At 32.3% G+C, this 20,003-nt stretch overlaps 1 protein-coding gene across 1 annotated transcript; it reads right to left on the reverse strand.

Moving 5' to 3' along the window:
• Positions 1-5,253: 5,253 nt before the first annotated feature.
• LOC132642284 (BTB/POZ domain-containing protein At3g56230-like) lies at positions 5,254-7,490 on the reverse strand. The gene is made up of 2 exons (XM_060359529.1): positions 7,155-7,490; positions 5,254-5,934 (listed from the first exon to the last, which is right to left on the reverse strand). The coding sequence occupies exons 1-2, from the start codon at positions 7,389-7,391 to the stop codon at positions 5,470-5,472; spliced, it is 702 nt and encodes a 233-aa protein (XP_060215512.1). The 5' UTR covers positions 7,392-7,490; the 3' UTR covers positions 5,254-5,469.
• Positions 7,491-20,003: the final 12,513 nt, after the last annotated feature.

Below are 20,003 nucleotides of genomic sequence, written 5' to 3' on the forward strand. Positions count from 1 at the left end.
GGTCACGCGACACCACTTCACCGGAAATAATACATGTGTCTACTACAATAATAATGCGTCCGTGCATTTTTTAAGTGCCATGTGTCACATATCGAAAGGGGTTGGAGAGGAGTTGGTTTCGCAAATTTCTTTTGTACCATCCATGCATATAACTTAAAATCCTAATTATAAATGTCATTTATTAATTAGTCAACTTTAGAAAGACTACATCACGAGAAGAACGACACACAAGTCAAAGCACGAGGAGGAAAATACACCTTGATTGTTGGCACGACTTGCATTAATGTTTCCATAAACATACAGGAAAAGTCGTCAACTTTCATTAATTAAGAAAGAAAAACACCTCTATATGTGTATATGATTAAGAACAAAGTCAATAACAAGTTCAGGAAAGCTAGTTTTGGTTTTGACCTTCGCCTGAGAACAAAGTCAATAACACCTGAAATTGCTGGTCTTTAATTTTTACCCTTCGCCTAGAAAATCTTGAGATTTTTTGTTCGAATTCCGGCTCAGGTATAAAAATAAAATAAAAATTCGCAAGGCAAGGCTTTTGAAAAAGTCTGTCATATGCGGCATAGGTTGCGTTAAGGCATGACTAAAGTTCTGCCGAATCCGGCAGGGGTTGCCTTATAAGGTAGACTTTTAGTTATGCCAAGGCAATACGGCATAGGTTGTCTTAAGGCATAACTAAAGTTATGCCGGATCCGTCATAGATTGTCTTATAAGACAGACTTTTAGTTATGCCTTAAGACAATCTATGCCGCATAAGCAAATTTTCCCAAAGCCTTGCATTGCGAAATTATTATTTTTTGATTGAGCGGGAGTTCGAACCCAGAATCTCGAGATATTTTCTGTCACTTTTTTAAGCGAAGGGTAAAAATTAAAGATCACTTCAAAAGAAGGGTAATCCGCGCAAAAGAATGATATATTTTCTACAAAAAGGGCCAATTGTGCCCCTGTACCTGTTTTAAGCCCTCACTGTGACAAAAAAGGCGCAGTAATGCCCTTAATGGACTAACAGCTGGTTGTTGCCAAACAAACCCGGTCCAAGTCTACCAGTTCACAATTCACACCCAATTCAATCCCCAAATTAATTCCCCTTTATTTTTACCAGCCTCATTCCCTTGTTTTACCCGACCCCTTGGTTTTATAGTTAACGTAAACCCCAATTTTGACAGAAACCTTTACCAGACCTAATTTTTTCCTTTCAATTTAAGGTCATGGTCTCAAGAATCTGCCAACAATTGTTCTTTGCATTCAGCTGCCATTAACCCATACTAGTCTTTTGCTTTAAAATAACTGTTTAATGTCGTGGCATAAGTTGGTTTTGAAAAAAATTCCTTCAGTGGCCTGATTTTCCCTGGCTGAGGGGTGGCCCTCCAGACGCTCCGGCTGGGTGCCATCCGATTGCTCCATGAGGAGCAGCGTGCAGAGTACTTGCTTAGTTAGTAGTCGTTCCCAAAGAAAGAAAAAGTTAAAGATGGTGCAATAAACAATTAACTATGGCCTTAAATTAAAATCAATGTAACACATGGTCAACAATAGCAATATCACAATTTTCCACCAATATATACTGAGATCTATGCAGAGCTAATCAAAGTCTACAGGATAAACAACATGACTAAGAGGAACTCAAATATATATATACTAGAAAATGCACGGCCCAACAGTTTCAATCCTCATATATTGCTTGTGTCAAGTGCCACTATTTTAAGTTTTGACTCATATTGTAAAAATAGTTCCGACGTCACAATATCATAGTCAAGCCTGGCCGATCGTTAAGAAGTTCTGATGGATGAACAAATATTTTTCCTGTCACACATTCTAGCGGATTGTCAGGACTTCAGTACTAATTATGTCTTAATTTTGAAACAAATGGCGCATAAGTTTTGGTGGATGCCCAAAGGTTCGAATGGAAAAAGATTTGCCCCGCTTTATGCATGTTTGGGCGGATCATCAAGACTTTCATACAAAATGTGTCATAACTTTATTATCAATTGGTCCACAAGATCTTGATGGATCATCAAAGGTTCTGATGGATTGGTGTTTTGCCACAAGTCTTAATTGTGTCATAACTTATACAAATTGTTTGCAGATCCTTACCGATTGTCGGAACTTATACACAAATTTTAGCAATATATTTTGGCATAAAATATTGTTGAAATTGGTTCATAGCAACTCCTTAATTAAATACTCCCTTCATTCCATTTTACTTGGCCCGTATTAACTTAGCACTACTCTTAAAAAATTATTTATTAGGGTTGCCAACTTCATTTTTATTAGTTTAGATTAGAAGGATGAATCATGTCAGTATTTACCAAAATAGTTTCTTGAAACTCGAAGATGGTAGTGGCACGAAAATATAGAGTTAGAGATATTAATTCATTGTTGGCTATTAGACAATGTAATTCTAAATGAAATAATTTATAATTATAGCAGTATGAATTTTTTTTTTTTTCGTCTCAATTTATGTCACACTTTTCGCTTCCCGTGAGTTTATTTGACTAATTTTTAAAGCTAAACTGAAATAGATCAACTCAATATTTTAAAGTTAAAATTTAGATATTAAAAATTATACGAAAAATACTATAAGTTACAATTTTTTCATGTCAATATGATGAATAATACATTATAAATTGTTGATCAAAATTTATATAATTTGAATTTCGAAAAATGAAAAATGCCTCATAAATTAGCACAAATGAAGTAAGAAAAAGAATGATAACCACAATTTAATTTCAGAACAATTGAATCTAACTAACCTAAGCTGTAAAAAATGAAAATAAAAGCACTATGTTCACATTAGTATATTTGCACACGGAACTAATGATGAAACAGGAAGTTAACTTTGTCGAAAATCAAAATAGTAGTAATTTATAACATATAATTTTATACTCTTTTGAAACAAATCTAACTGAATAGGAGTAATGGGAAAGTAAAATGTTAAAAGTTGTCAGCCACAATCATAATAAGAACATGGACCCACTTAAAACATACCCCGTACGTGTCAAAGGACTAAAAGGTCTGCACACTCAAATCTAATACAAATTGCACAGTGATCAACTTAGTTGGACCAATCAATATTCGGAACTAAACCTAAATGACCATAATGCCACTTACAAATTAATTAATGACACTTAAAAGCAAGCATATTGATGATCCAACACTTAAACTCATGTTTCTATATATAAGTTAGAATATATATATATATATATATTAGTGTTGTCTAGCCCGTGCTAAGCCCGGTTCCAATCCAACGTATATTTGTAGATATTTTTATAATTTTTCTGCTCTTACTTCTTTATTTTTATAATATCAGTTTGACACTTTCTAAATTTTTCTAAAATATTAAAGTACAAAAAGGTATCTGAAAGTTAAAAAGAGAACATTTTCTTATTTTATACATTAGATTTTTAAATAAAAACAAACGTATGCATGCATAAAAGCTCTTCTAATTTCTTTTTTACTGAATTTTTTTGATATTATAGTTTCTGATGATCCAAATCGAGCTTTGTCATATGCAAAACTACTTTCATTTGTTTCTCTGAATTAAACCTATAATGGCTAACTTATTTTTGGCAAGAAGATACTACAATATTGAACTATGTGAAAAATATTTAATGCTACAATATTTATTGTATGATGAAATAAATAAAGTTAACTTATAAATAAATATATAATAATTAAAGCCTTGGTATTGCATACTTTTGTAGATGTTCTTTCAAATTCAATCTCACAAAAAATACTGAAAAGTCAATGAAATTAAAGTTCTTACTTTTTTCTTCCAAAATATGCATATGTTTATAAGTACTCTCATGTTTTTCCTCTTTTTTTTTTTTTCCATTTAATGAACTTTTTATGGAATCTACATTGTAATAGTCTTTTCATGTTGAACTTACCAGTTTTGTTCTAAATTATATAAAATATTGATTATCCCGTATTTAACAAAATATTTTAATATTAAAAAGTAAAAAATAGTATATGTTTTGCAATTGTTAAGTAATATTATTTTTTAGAGATCAAGTTGTATTTTCTTTCACTATAGTTTTTTCCAAACATTTTCATAACATATATAAAAACTAAGTTTTATAGTTCCTCTTTTTATATAGTTATTTATTAGATAAATTTTATGTTAACAGCGTGCACACATAAAATTAGATTAATTAGCTACCGCACCTTGGAATTCATTTTTCTATTGAGACGGAAGGACCATAATTTACGTTATTGATACCTTTTTAAAGTATTTAACAATGATATAAGTTATTTCCGTTTATTCTTTTAATTTAAAACTCAATGCTACCTTAAGTAAAATTTTTGTTAATTACTTATGTTTGCCAGCATATACGACATTAAATTACAGGAGAAAATACTTTAAAAATAAACTTAAGTTTAACCGGTCGAATAAAAATTTAAAATAGCAAATGATAAATAGAAAATAACATCAATAAATAATATATAATAAATAATATTATAAGAATAATGTTTAAATAATAATTACTCTGTTTAAATAATAATTACTCCTGTATTAAAATAGAAATTGAATAAGAGGGTAATTCTTTACGTGTCTATAACAAATTCTTATAGAAAATTATAATTTGAAATAAGTTTAATAACATTACCACATAAAAGAAATCAAATACACATAAAAGAAATCAAATATGTATGAGTGTGCTTTATGGGGTCTATCGTCTTTTCCATGACATTATCATTTAATAGTGACAAGTAAGAAATTCCTAAAGTTCTTAAAAATTATCAAAATGTGAGAAACTTACAAAGTCATAATAATTCTAATTAGGAGTAAAAGAGACCAAAAACCACATGTGAGGATTATAAAAAATGGGATTCTCCCTTATATATATAGTAGTAATATATATATCTAGTTCAAACAATAGAAGAGATGCTTAGAAATATATAATAACATGTTCTGTTTATTAGTTCTCTGCTAACATGACATAGCAGACCTTATTGTACATTGGTTCCTAATCTCATCATGTCAAAAGCAGCAAATAATTATAAGAGGAAGAACAAAAGGAAGGCATTTGCAACACAGAATTAGGAAGAACTGCTGGAGTTAGAGTGTCGGCTACGGATTCAGCCGATCCAGTGGCTTTAGTTCAAACCTTAAATTTGTCTTAAATATCCTTTGAATATGTACAAATTGTAATTTAGAATTCAAAAAACTTGAAAAGATTAGAATTCCAATCCTGGCTCTGCCTCTCATTAAATTAACTAATTCACCCCTCCTCTTTCTTCTTCTTTTAGTATTTTCCCCTTCTGTTTTCAAGCCACAGTAATAAGTCAAATTAATAACAACCAAAACTAGAGAGACAACCTGCAATAACATGTTTAATTACATTAAAAGGAACAAAAAAAAATTAAGTTGTCACTGTATATAACTAATACTAACATAAGTTAACGATGAAAACTTCTGTACTTAGGTGAGTGAAACATACATATCGTGCATAGGTCTCAAACTCTCCGTTTCTTCTGTTTATTAGTGGCGATGACGGAAGCCCTTGTAATCTGTAGAGCTAGATGAGGATTCTTGACTGCAAATGAATCAAATTTAGGTGTGAAAACAATTCCTTCGACGTTATTAACGATGAAGCTCATGGCTGCCACCTTTAAATGCGGGTAAGATTTATGTGTGTCCGAGATCTCCAAATGCTCGAGAGCATTCGACGTGTTTAAAGTTGTCAACATATGGTTCTCACAGCGTATCTGCAATAATTTGATTTCATACTTGTCTGCCGCAACTGATAATGCGTAGATATGTGTTTCCAGTTTCTCTTCAGGCAATCCTGCTCTATAAAGAAACTCCAGCAGAGCACGCAGCTCCAAGTAGCTCAGCTCTTCCAGTGTTATTGTGTGACCTGGTGGAGCTTTGCACCCATCTGAATCCAACATGAACTTGAAGACAACAGAATTTGCTGACTGTTGGATCACAAAATCATATGGTCATTATCATCAAATAGGATTAGCGACGAATTTTTGTTGTTTAGCAACAGAAGTTGCCCGTCACTAACTGCTTGACTTTTCCGTAGTATACATTTTTAAATATAGATATGAAGAACTGAAGATGGAAAGCAATCTTGTTCAACTACAAGATGATTAGAGCCCGTTTGTGTTAACAGGTAAACATCAAATGTAGAAAAGTACTTTTATGTGCTGAAGTTGATTTTATAAATAAGAATCACAAAATCATATGGTCATTATTGGTCAAATAGGATTACCGACGAATTTTGTTGTTTCAACAGCAACTGTCTGTCGCTAATTCCTATTCTTTTTGTGGTATATGTTGATAAATACATATGAAGAACTGAAGATGGAAATCAAGATACAAACTGCGTCTCAATTCATTTCATCAGATCCGAGATTAGATATGGTTCCGAAGGATGAAACAGATATGGACAATTCCAATATGATTTCATTCTTGAACAAAACATCATTTTTTGACTTATTTCATCTATCCTATGGTTAAACAGGGGAGGATACACGTTACACTACGATTTTGAATCAAAAGAGAGATTTCATGAAATGACAAATCTATTCACTCTATCAGAGCTGGTTTTGATGTATCATAAGGGATTTGCCTTTTAATCTTGTTCAACCAGAAGATGAATAAGGCAACTACTACTCGAAGAGGATTCAAAAAGAAGTTTCTCCACTGCTAGTGATACTACATATGAAAATACTCAACAGACTTTGAACAAGAAGAGCAAGTATAAATTGAAACAAAGATAAGCAATGCAAGCAAGCAAATCAAAATCACAAGCTTAGAAGTTTTCTGAAAAACATTGAGCTTAAGAGTTTTCTCTATCCACTGAGAAAGACTACATTGTACCAAAAAGATAACCTAAAATATAAAGGGTCAAACTCATCTGTACGAGAGAAAAAATTCTAACTTTCAAATGTGAAAGTGTAGGCAGCCATTGATTGTGGTGAAGTCAAAAATCAGCGTGATCGAAGAACAAAAAACATTCTCGTATAAAACTACTCGTCAATTGTGCTCAAGACAAATAAGATTGATCAAGTGAAACTCTTTGAACGTAGGTCATACTGACCGATCATTATAACTCTTGATATCTCAAATAGTAAATTCATATTTGAAGTTGTAACGAAATTGAAGATATAGAGAAAAGATGGCTACATACCAGAAGAGATTTATGTGCTGCTATTGAGGGGGCATTGTTTCCAGGCTTAACTAGAATATCCGTAGGAATTTGACCTTTGAAAGCATCAAGACAACAACTGAGATAGTTAAGCCTGTCCTTCATTTCTGTCGTCCGTCGCAAGGCATATGCAAATCCCTGTGGAATAATCAAATTATAAGCAACTTCAAGTTTCTCTACATCTTTGGTATGATGTAAAACGGTTTCTAAATATGGCATTTTTTTTTGTGGATTCGTCCCTCTAGAAATTGCTATCGACTCAAATGAGGTAATCAATTTAACGAAAGAATCACAACTTTGCACATTGTGAATGACATCTAGTATAGTTTCGGGATCAGAACAGAGTGGCGGATTTGTTATCAGAGGAGTTGGGGGAGGGGGGGGGGGGGGGGTATCAAGAAGCATATTTATAATAATCTTGTGTATTTAAAAGTTCCTCCTCCTTCGTTTGCCGTATAGGCTCTTGAGGCAGACTAACTATGAACTATTTTCACTATGCAGACTACAGAGAGTACTTATGTGGAAAGATCAAGTACTCGTAATAGAACTACTTTTTGTAATGACGCATATCAAGTATAGTATAACATTTCTATCTTTTGAACCAAAAGAAAGAAAAGAAATCATTAGGGTAAATAACCGGAGAAAAGTGCTTTGAGAACATATGAGAAATCTTCATATGGTAGCAAGTCAATTAATATTCTCGAACTCTTAATGTCTTTGGGGAAATTAGTACAAGAAGTCATGGATGCACTTGATAATGGAAACGTGGACAACCAATGAGGGACGATCATAAGGTTTTTTCTTATAACTATATTATTGGGGTCAGGTTGCATGCACCTCGACTAATTCTACGAGCCACCAGTAGAGGTGCCGAGGTAAGTCTGTCCACCAAGGCCTTGGACAGATGGAAGAAATCACCTAGTGTTTTCGCTTCCGCTTGAAATTGAACCTAAGACCTCATGATTTTCAACCCCTTCATCGACTAACAGGCCATACACTCAAGTGCTTCTCAAACTAAATTTGTTTGATCACATCTAGAAGTAAAGATCAAATTAGGTAGTCAAGAAGAGATCATGATATACATGCCTTACTAACAGTTACATTGGATAAAGAAGTATTAGCTTCATGACTTGTAGAATTGTTGATTCTGTTATCAGGCATGGTTAATAAGGCATGTAGGGCTTTGGCTCCATTAAGACATCCTTCACACAATTTATTCCTTGCCAAAATACCACATATTTCACAAGGCATCTTCCCCTGCATAAAAGTAAAACCAGATGAATTCAGTAGAAGCTCAAAACAAGAAGCAAAAGGAGGGAAAACAGAGAGCACTTAAGAATTCCTTTTTACAGTAATTTGAGCTACTTGATGTGGATTTTCAATTTAACAAAATCTATAATAAAATATATTATTTTGAGCTTGCTTGTTTGGATGGTTGTTATGGACTAAACACAATGGATTAGACTTTTAGAGTTATCACGGAACTGGAAGAGGTCTATTCGTCTTTGATGTTGTTAAGCCAAGAGAGCAAAGCGCATGCACGAAATGATAACTAGAGGAATGGGAAGACAAGAGACTGCCCCGGTACTCCATCTACCAAATGAAATGATTGAAATAGAGTGAAGAATGGTAAGGCAGGTTGGGAACTCAAAGGCTGATAGAATTGAACTCAAAGAAAAGTTAATTGGCTAAGCAAGAAGATTTACCATTATAGTGAAAGACGAAGTGACTCACTAAGAGCATAAGAGAATTCAACATCTAATATATATACTAAAGAAAATAATATTGACCTTGTATATATAGTTCCGTAGCTGCCCCCCTAAGGTTATTACACACATCGTTTCACAATGTATCGTTTTGCAGTAATAATGTAGTATTTACTAAATTGAAGTTAAAATTACTCATCCAACACTTACTATGAATCATTCAATTTGGACATCAATTAATTTTTACATAGAACATTCAATCAATTCAATCAAACAATTATAATTGCATTACACACGTAAACTAAAAGGAAGAACTGCTTCGATGAAAGATTAAATCAAATTTGAATCAAAATTTAAACTAGAATAATAATAAGAAGAAATTGGATTAATATAACAAATCCGATAACAAAGTTTAATAGCTCATTACACACTCGTCAGATTCAATTCTTGTTGTCTCCTTCTCTCTTCCAGTTTTCTGATCCCCAATGTAATGGAATAATAAAAATTCTAACATAAAATACAAACTTTATAAGAATTTTATAATAATTATCCAAATAAACTAACCAATTTTTTATTTATTTTATCTTCGCAGGTATGGTGTTCGTTCTCCACAATAAGTTCATACACTTAGCATGCCTTTATATGACTTGCATGGCAACAGCCCTAATGGGCTGGGCCCTTTTTTTATTTATGCTGAAACTTTGAATTATGTATTTTTTTAAAACAAAAAAATAAAAGAAATTTTTTTACACCCCGCAAAATTTCTCTCTTTTGCTCGCATGTTAACATAAAAATCGATCTTTTGTAGAAGAAAAAAAGATTCAAAATAGTATATTATATTAATTGTTTTTAGATATAACATAGAAATAGAAATTGTGAAACCTTAAAACTTGTTTGTAGAGATTGACGCTAAAGTTTACCGATAAATACGCATTAACAACTTCAGCTTGATTTTCTTTTTTCTAATTTAAATCCACATTGTGTTATCAATTTTTTTTTTTGAAAAGTAGATTTTTACGGCAATTAGTTTAGGGAAAAATCATATTAAATAAAATTTATTTGGATCTATTATTTTGATGTTTTCATTTAAAGACTCAAGCAAATTACAGATGATAAAGTCGAAGAACTTGTCACATTCATTTCACGTACAAATTTTTAGTTTATATCAACAATCTCAAATAGTAACTGAACAGTTTCCTTAATTAAACACTTTTCAAGTTTCGATCTCTTGGTTCAATTTCTCAAGTATTTCCAAATCAGTCGTCTTGAAATTTTTCGATTGAGAGTGAGATCATATATCTTAAAGTAAAGGAGACACAACTATTAAAAAATCACTGGATTTAGCTACGAATTTTGTCGCTAATCTGTCACTAATATTTGGGTTACCATATAGGAATAATGGTTGACCTTCAACTGGAAAAAGAGAAAAAACTCAAATATGTCATTGAACTATGGAAAATGGCTCATGCTTAGTTGGACGAATTTATGCCATCGTTGCGACCGAAATGGCTCATTCATGCTACTTACCGTTAACAACTCAACTGTCTGGTTTTAAAAAACTAGATTTTACACTTAGCTTCCAATTAGAGGTCCACGTCGCCAACTTAAACCAGCCCAAATTAAATCCCAAATAAAATTAAAACCCGACCCACCCAGGACCCTTTTAACCCAAATCTATATTCTTATTTCCCACATCCAGATTACTATTGTTGGGATTTGTTTAAACATAATTATTATTTTAAATTTAAAAATTAAGTGAAAGTATGTGTCTTTTATTAAAGGGTGTATTAGTTATTAAATATTTATCTATATAAAACAATTTAACGTTACTTTGCAGAACAACTTTTCTTTCTCGCTAAGTAACTTTTTCTTCTTCTCAAACCTTCTGCAAATAGTTCTTCTTTTCCAATTCCAAAAGATCAAGTTCAAGTTTTTGCTTTCCTATAGAATTTCTTCACTATTTGCTTAGTCCAGAAATTCATAGGCTTGTCATATCTACTAAAACTATTTGCATAAATTCCATAGCAATTTCGCAAAGGAGAGGCAGCAAATATCATTTTTATGAAGCGTTTCGTGCGTGTTTCAAGCCTCCAATCCAGTGTTCTTCATTCATATTCTAGTAGTTATACTAGAGAAGCTTGTTATACTAGATCAATTTGGTGATTCTTTGGTCTCTTCTACTAAGTAGGTGTTTGGACATGCGATTTCATCTCGTGAGATGAAATCATGAGATGAAATCCGCATTTGGACATGCGATTTCATCTCTGATTTCATCTCATGAGATGAAATCCCAAATCATCCAAAAAGGCATGATTTGAGATTTGAAATCATGATTTCAAAAAATATAAATGTAAAATTTGATCCGTATGTGTATATTTTGTAAAAAGAAAAGACCCATAAGTTGGTAGATATATTTACCAATCATATTTACCAACCATTTGTATTAAATATTAATCAGCAAGTTGGTAAAATATATTACCAATCATGTTTACCATGTGAGAGGATTATATTAAAGAGTAGTTACGTTACTATTCATGTTATATTTTCCTTTTTATTGAACTAAAGTTTGATCAATTGATATTGTATTTTTTAAAAAGGCCTTCTAGTTGTGTATTAATTTTATTATGAACTATGATTTACTCATTTGGTAAGATTGTATAAGAATTGGAAAAATTTTGATGGTTTTCACAACTTGTGGGATTTTTATGTTTATAAAAAAAAACTGCAACTTAAGAAATCTAAATTGCATATCCAAACATGATTTCATCTCATGATTTCATCGCATGATTTCATCTCATGAGATGAAATCATGTCCAAACGGCTCCTAAGTTGACTGTAGTTAAGCACCGAGTGTTTTGCTACACTTTGCTCCCTTTGGTCCATCTTCATGACGATTTTTCTCATCACAAAAATAGTAGTATGGACTCACTTCCTCACCTGCCTTTCTCATCTGTGAATTGTTCTTCTCAGTATGTGCTCCTCTTCTGCCTAGGTCCTCCATTAATTATAATAAACAACACTCAGTATCTGCTCCTCTTATCCAGTTCAATGGAGCTTGACACACTTCTGTAGGGAAATGAGAATAGGGATTTTGGTTATAAGGGTTTTGGGTGGGTCGGGTTTGAATTTTCTTACCACTCCCTTTTTTGTTGATCGAAATGGTACCTTTACCTTTTGCATCAACTAAGGCTCCATTCCCCATTCTCACTTTAGAAGTGATGCTATGATTAATTGAGAGGAAAGCCTTTTCATCTCCAGTCATATGATTGGTACAACCGCTAATCAATATACCATTCATTGCTTTTTGCTGAAGCATCGGATTGAGAAGCGTAGAAAAGGTTTTCTTCCTTTTCTTCCTCTTTTCCTTCACAAAAATTTACTTGCTCCTATTGCTTGTGCCTGCAGCCCTTCTCATATGGCCAAACTTTTTACAAAAGTTACATTGGGGCTTGCCTTTGTGCCAACATTTTTCTGCATTATGATTAGTCTTTTTGCAAATTTTACAAAAAATACTAGTACTTTTCTCACCTTTTTCTTCAACCTTCTTAGTAGAGCCATCACGATCTTGCTTCTTTTTTGGATTGTACTTCTTTTTTTGTTGATTCTTTGAGAAATTTTGAGAATTCTCATTGGTTTTGGACTGGAAAGCCGTCTCTTTGGGTTGATTCTCACGAAAAAATCTTCGCTTCTCGTGTGCACGAAATGATCCAACTAGCTCTTTGATGGAAAGCTTAGAAAGATCTTTCGTCTCCTCAGTGATAACAACAATATACTCATACTTTTCTGTGACACTAATTAGAATCTTTTCCACAACTTGTTGGTCAGAAATTTCATCACCATCATTTCTCATTTCATTAACAATATTCATGACTCTTGTGCAATATTCATCGATTTTTTCAGATTCTATCATCTTCAAATTTTGAAACTACCTTCTAAGATTTTGAAGATTGATAGTGCGTACCTTTTCGTCACCATACACCTCAGCTTGCTTTGCAGTTTCACAAGTAGAAATTTTTGCAAAAAATGCTCTTGAGACTCCCATTTGAATTTTTCTCAAAGCCTTTGCATCTTGACGACGATTAGCCTCAAGATTTTTCATCTCTACTACTGAAAGTTCACCATCATCTTCTGGCTCTTCATAGCCATTTGCAACAATAGTCCACAAACCTTTAGCTTTTAGATAAGTTCTCATTCTTATCTTCCAGTATTCAAAGTCATTTCCATCAAAAAATGGAGTAAGAACAACTGAAGCATCAGCACCATCATTTGTTTTAGATGCCATAATTTTTGTTTCTTCACCTAACCCCAGATTAAGAACGAAACCTGGCTCTGATACCAATTTGTAAGAAAGAATAGGAAGAGAATATTTTTCTTAGAGAATGCTCAAGTTGTATTAGGCTACTTAAGGCCACTTGATATGATTACAATCATCAATTACATCTCTATTTATACTACTCAAAAAAATAATTCAAAAGTCTTGCACAAATAATTAGATACATGTATCATAATTCACTAGATACATGTATCACACACTTTTAAAAGATTTCTTGAAAAACTAAGAAATCATAGTGAAGACTAAATGATATTCTTGAAACAATAAAGAACTTCTAGAAAACATAAAAGTCAAGGATAGTATCCTTGTGAATGCATTAATTCCAACACCAACTTGAACCCATAAGTTTAAAAGTACAATGAATTAAGTCGTAAGATTTTTATAGGCCGAACTCATCAAATTTAAATTCTGAATTTTGTCTTTGACTATAAGGAGAAAAGGCCTTAACTTTCAAGTGTGAAAGTGTAGACTACTTTTGTTTTTGGTGCAAGTTGAAAATCACAGTTCGTGGTGATTGAAGAGTTAAAGCATACCTAGTGTTGCTCGTGTAGAAGCACTCGTTGCTTGTGTTTGAAGAAAAAAAGATTGATCTAGTGAAACCCTTTTAAAGAAAGGCTAGATAAGTGTCACATTGATCGAACACGGTATAACTATTGGTGTTTCAATCTTTTAGTTCTTGGGCTTACGTTTTCTTGTTCCACTAACTACTTAAGACCAAATTCTCACATGTCTGTTTCATTATTACAATCGTCTTTTTCTGCCAAAGACTAGAAGCTACGGACAAATTCTTTCTTGCTCAAAAGTTAAATTGTGTTTTCTGAAACAACGTCATCAAATACATTCACTTCAAGAGGTTGAGCATTTAGGTAAATCATTTTTCGTTGAAATCTAACTATGAGTCAATACATATAAGCCTAATTAGCCAACTAAAGTTTTGAAAAATAAATAGCACCAATTCACCTCTCCTCTTGTGTGTTTTTGTCAATTGATCTTTTATAAAGGGGGTCGAGGATAGTAAAATGTCTTGTTGTTGGGTTTCGGGTTAGGAGGGGGGTGGGTGGGTGGTGTTATTAAGGCGTAAAGTTCAAGTGTACACTGAATAGAAGTCATCAAGTTCAGAGATGTTCCGATCAATTCTGCCTAATATATATTTAAAATTTTCATAAAATGTATAACCCAGTATATGTTAAATTTTTGAAAAAGTGAAAGTAAAAATGGTATTTCACTCTCCAAATGTAGTTTCATATTTGAAGTTGCACCAAACCTAAAGATAAAAAATGGCTACATACCAGAAGAGCTCTATGTGTTGGTATTGAGGGGCCATTGTTCCGCGGCTTAAGTAGAATATCCGTATGAATCTGATCTCTATAAGCAGAAACAAAACCACTGAGATAGTTAAGCTTCTCCTTATAAGAATCAATTGCCTGTAAATCAATCAATTATAAGCAATATCAACTTTATAACATAAATGCATAGAAGGTGGAACTAACATGCTAAGAAGCATAAAAGCCTAGATTTAAGGTTGTGTTTGGTATGGAGGAAAATGTTTTCCACGAAATATGTTTTTTTGGAAATAAGTGATTTTCTTAAACAAAAGTAGTAATTTTTATGTAATAAAAACAGGACTCAAAGGAAAAGGTATAACTAAGTGATTTCTTATTTATTTTCTAGTGTTGGATAAACAAACAAAAAATATTGTCCCTAACGTATTTATATATAATCTAGGCTATGGATCGGAGGGTAGGGGTGTGTTTCAGGGTGGGGAATCCCAATTATGGAACCTACTCTTATAATTTTCATCGAGGAAGTCATTTTCAAGGGACTAACCAAACATGAGAAAATTAATTACTTTCCTCCATTCCTTCATGCCAATCATACCATTATTGGAAAAGAAAAAGGAACGGAAAACAAAAGAAAATAAGGATATACTACCCCTTTATTGGCCTTCAACACCATTGTAAGTATAATTTTCTGAAACAAGAATAAAGAAAATCAAAATCCCAATAAAATACAATTCCATAACCACAAAAGAAAGACACTATATAGAAGACTGAAAAACACATCCCTATTAACAAAACTAGAAGAAAAGAATAAAGGCACACCGTGAAAAAAAATTGTACTCTTGAGTAAAGACTAAAGCCACAGAAAATCCTCATGATTTTCAAACACAGTATTCAGGAGACTAAGGAGCGTATAGAAAAGCTTAAGCTCTTCGTTTATTCATTTTCCTTTGTATTTGTTACTCACATTTACAGTCTGTTCCATATTATATAACTATAAGATAGATAGGTGGTATTCCGCATGCTACCGACACCTGTGTAGAGTAGCTAAGAATTGCGGTATCAAACGTATTCATCTCTCTAAGAATTTCTACCGACTCAAATGAGGTAATCAGTTTTATTAGAAATAATGACAACTTTACACTAATTGAATTGACATCCAGAACAATTTCGGGGGCAATTGGTTTGTTGTATAAGCTCTTTAGGCACACAGACTAGGAACTATTTTCACTATGCAGACTACAGATAGTACTTATTTGGAAAGATCAAGAAATCGTAATAGCACTTCTTTTTTGTAATGATGGATATTACATGTATATCACATTTCTATCTTTTGAACCAAAAGAAAAAGAAAGAAAAGAAATCATGACCGCAAAATAACTGGACAGAAGTACTTTGACAACATATATGAGAAATCTTCATCTGCTAGCAAGTCGATAGTTCAGTGAAATGGTTAGGTTGTTCTAAAACTCTTTATCGTTTTGTGTTTGAAACGATAATAGGTCACACATATCTAGAAGTAAAGATAAAATTAAGCAATCAAGAAAGAGATCATGCATACCTTTAAACCTTCATTTGTTGTACTGTTGATGTTGAGAGCTCCGCTTGATAAGGCAAGCTTGGCTGCCTTACAGCATTCGTCACATAGAGGATAAATGCCACTAAGTGGATTCAGAAATCCATTTGTTGTGAACTCAGTACTGCATACACTACAAAGCATCTTCCCTGCATAAAACAAAACTACTTGAATTCAGTAATAGCTCAAAAGAATTAGCAGAAGGAGAGAAAGCAGAGAGCATTTAAGATTTCATATTCTGAGGCGGAGCCTGAAATTTTAATTTATGCGCTCTATATCAAAAAAAAATTATTTTTTGCTCACTGGGTTCTGGATAGAATATTTTTACATATTCAATGAATTTTTAACATAAATACAGAGTTTGAGCCAAAAATACTGAATTCTAAAGCAAAGAGATGAAGCAGAACATTCTTATTGAAATAATCAGATGGAGAATGAACTAAACCTTCTTATTGAAAGTTTATACTCTCTCCGTTTCAATTTATGTGAACTTTTTCGTACGAGGTCAAACTTTATAAATTTGACCTTAAATTTTGACATAAATTTTTCAAGTTTATAAAAATAAAATTCATATATTTAGAAGCTACATTAAAAGTACTATAAGTCATGATAATTTATAATGAAAATAGTTTATTTATAAAAAATGTAAGGAAAGCGTGGTCAAAGAATCACCTCGTAGACTCCCCAAATAGTAAAGGGTTCACATAAATTAAAACAGAGGGAGTATGAAAGAATAAAGTAGAAATTTAGTTTATAGACTAAACTCTAAAGTCATAACCGACTCCTAAAAGAAGCATAACTAGACTCCTAAAAAATCCTACTACATCAGCGTATTGATTGACTCCAACCTATCCCAATAATGTAGGAACAAACACCTTGACTTGGTAAAACTAAAAGACTAACGAAGAAAGCAGTAAACAAACACTATTTGTAATAGTTTCTGCCAAACACGTGACTGCCATTGTTCCATTAGTATGATGTTCATAGACTTCATGTTTTATTGGAGAATGTTCTGTGAATCAGGGGCGGATCCACCTTGTTGCAAGAGGGTTCAGCTGAATCCACTTGTCCAGGAAAAAAAAATATTATTTTTCATGTGTTAGTTTGGCTGATAAAACAAAACATTACAAATATCTAAAATAAATGAACCCACCAAAACAAATGAAAATCACAGCGCAGCGGTCGAAGCGGGTTCAAACTCCTTCTGAGGTACTGGTTGCGTGTTCAATTCCTTGTAGAACTTGCTTTTTTACTTTACATAAGTTTTTAGATGGAGTTTTTTTTATTTTTATTAATCGACTCAATCTCTGTTTGCGACATTACTTTTTTGATATACTTGTTTTCCATTACTTTACTTATGGTTTGTTATTATAATAATAAGATTAGTAACTCATATTTTATTTGTGAATCTAATAAGTTGAGAATCTTTCATTTATTTATTGTGTTTCGTTAGCCTCATAGGCTGTTTTTGTTTTAAAAAAAAAAGTTAGGTTACTTCTTGTTTCAAAACTGATTATTCGTTATCATAATTTTAATTTTGTGCTTTAAGTTATTAAATTTTATGACTAATTAAATATAATATTAAATTATAAATCTCATAATTGAATGCTTAAAGTAAAATATAAAATTGAAGATGCACAATGACTGAAACTTAAATGAATTTTTAAACATGTTAGAATTTAATGAGAAGTTTCCTAAAGGGTATTACATACATGGTTTATTAAATTATTATGTATTTAGAGAATATATGCATTGTAAAACTATTTAAACTAATAATTCGGTTTAAAAAGTTTGTAACATGTAACATGCATTTTTTTTTTTTTTTTGAAAAATGGTGTCATATTTTTGTCGCTTTGCTGTCTGTTAATAATATAGGCATAACCTCAAAGCTATATTGGTGTTAGACCACATTGTAAATCGAGTATGATGACTAGAATGGAAATTAGAAGTACAATTAGTGTCTTAATGATGCTTATTTATCGTGTCTAAGATCGCTGTTAGTATTCACTATTGCTACAGTTTTTTCGTTGATTGAACCCCCTTGTTCAAATTTCTAGGTCCGCCACTGCTGTGAATCAAGGAGTTAGTATTACATGTCTATTCATCACAAAACACTACTAAAAATGCGAATTTCCAATGAAGTCCGTCAAAATTTAGCTTGTCAGAAACATTTCCGATGGAAACATGAGTCGAAAATTCACGTTTTTTATACATGACGCCGATACGTCAACCATGAGAAAAGTACATCACCTATAAGATAAGTCTATGTCACATACATGAGAAGGTTTATCATCTACATGAGATAGTTAATATTAAAAAATGAAATAACTACATTTCATTCCTAATACAATTAAAGAAACAAATTGTGGTGCTCTCTATATGCAAGCACAATATTTGAGGACAAATTATCTCTATCTCTGTTTAGGAACCAGCCCTATCTGTATTTCCTTGTCACCCAAATTTCAAGCGTACTTGGGTATTTCCGAGACAGTTGGAGTAATAAAAGTTTAAAATTTCCCCCTATAACTCAAACAAGATAGAGGTATTTGGAATAAAAACTAATTTACTAAGCCAAAGTATTTCTGTTAAAATCACTAAAATTAGCATTCAATAAATTATAGTAGTAAGTAGTTAAAAGGGAAATCGTTAAGTGAATTAAATTTAATTAGCGTGTAATTGATAGAAAAAAATTAGAACGCAACCAACAAAAAAATTTCCAGGAACAATACAGGGTGTCAACTTACTCAATAACTCGATACACTCCACAAGTTTTGGTCCAACAAGAAAAAACAATTTGTTATCGAATAATTAACACTTCGTATGAATTATTCAATTTTGAAATAGTTCATCTAATTTTCGCATAAAATATTCTATCAATTAAATTCATACAATCATTCTCCTTGCATGACCTATTCAGAACTACAAACAACTGGAGAACTCGATTTTTATAATCCTAGTGCCTAGACCAACACGAGGCGGGACCCGAATCTGAAAGCTTATAAATTCAGGATATCAATCTTTTAAGTTATTGGGTTTTATATGAATAATTTGTCACCTTGGTCTCTAGCTTCTCGACTAATTCGACGAGATACGTGCTACTACCCACCACAACAAGTGTCGGGAACTCTATCCACCAATTCTTGGGCGGATGATTCTCAAACTAATGCCACTCCCTTGGGGTGCACACGAGAACTCGAATTCAACCACAGATTAAATTATAGTAGAATTATTAGTAAAAAGAGGTTGGATTACAGCAAACTCCAAAATAACATTTGTTTAATTAGCAAATTAGACACACTTTTGACGATTTTTTATGACAATAATGCAAGTATATACTAACCAATTGTTGTTTTCTTCCAAAGTTGGACGATAGCTTCAAATTGAGTGGCTTTCCTCCAATGATTTTTTTTTTCCAACGAAGTTATTGCACTTTGCATGTCTTTATAACTTGCATGGCAATAGCCAGCCCTAATGGGCTTTTTTTTAATGGGCGGGCTTTTTTATGGGCCGTTTAATTCCTATTTTTTTCTTTTTCTTTCCTTTTCTTTTCTACTGAATTTTTGATAAAAAAATTCCGAAATTCTTTAACAGCCGGCAAATTTCTTTTTCTTTTGCTCGCATAGGTAATATGTTCTAGTTTGGGGAAGACTTTAGGATGTGGCAAATTCCTCTCTACAAGTCGACATTTTGTGTATACTTTGAAATATTTAGAAGAAAAAAATTATGTGCAAGCTAATTAAGTATGAGTCGGATTTGCCTATTAAACCTTGAGAACGATATATTTTTATATTTAGAGATAATTTAACTTTAAATATATCATTTTTATATTTAGACAGAAGTTTCAAGTCTTCTTTTCCTATTGATTTCACTTCCCACAACTGGATACTTCAGCCAAATCGCCAATAACACCTATATTTATAATAGATAGACTTTGAA

Source organism: Lycium barbarum, chromosome 5 (assembly GCF_019175385.1).
Source record: "Lycium barbarum isolate Lr01 chromosome 5, ASM1917538v2, whole genome shotgun sequence".
NCBI lineage: Eukaryota > Viridiplantae > Streptophyta > Magnoliopsida > Solanales > Solanaceae > Lycium > Lycium barbarum.

Excerpts from the sequence above, each read along its gene's own strand:
- LOC132642284 (XM_060359529.1), bottom strand. The coding sequence starts at position 7,391 with ATGCCATATTTAGAAACCGTTTTACATCATACCAAAGATGTAGAGAAA. Across the intron at positions 5,935-7,154 it reads CAGCACATAAATCTCTTCTG|TCAGCAAATTCTGTTGTCTT; the intron begins GTATGTAGCCAT and ends GTGATCCAACAG.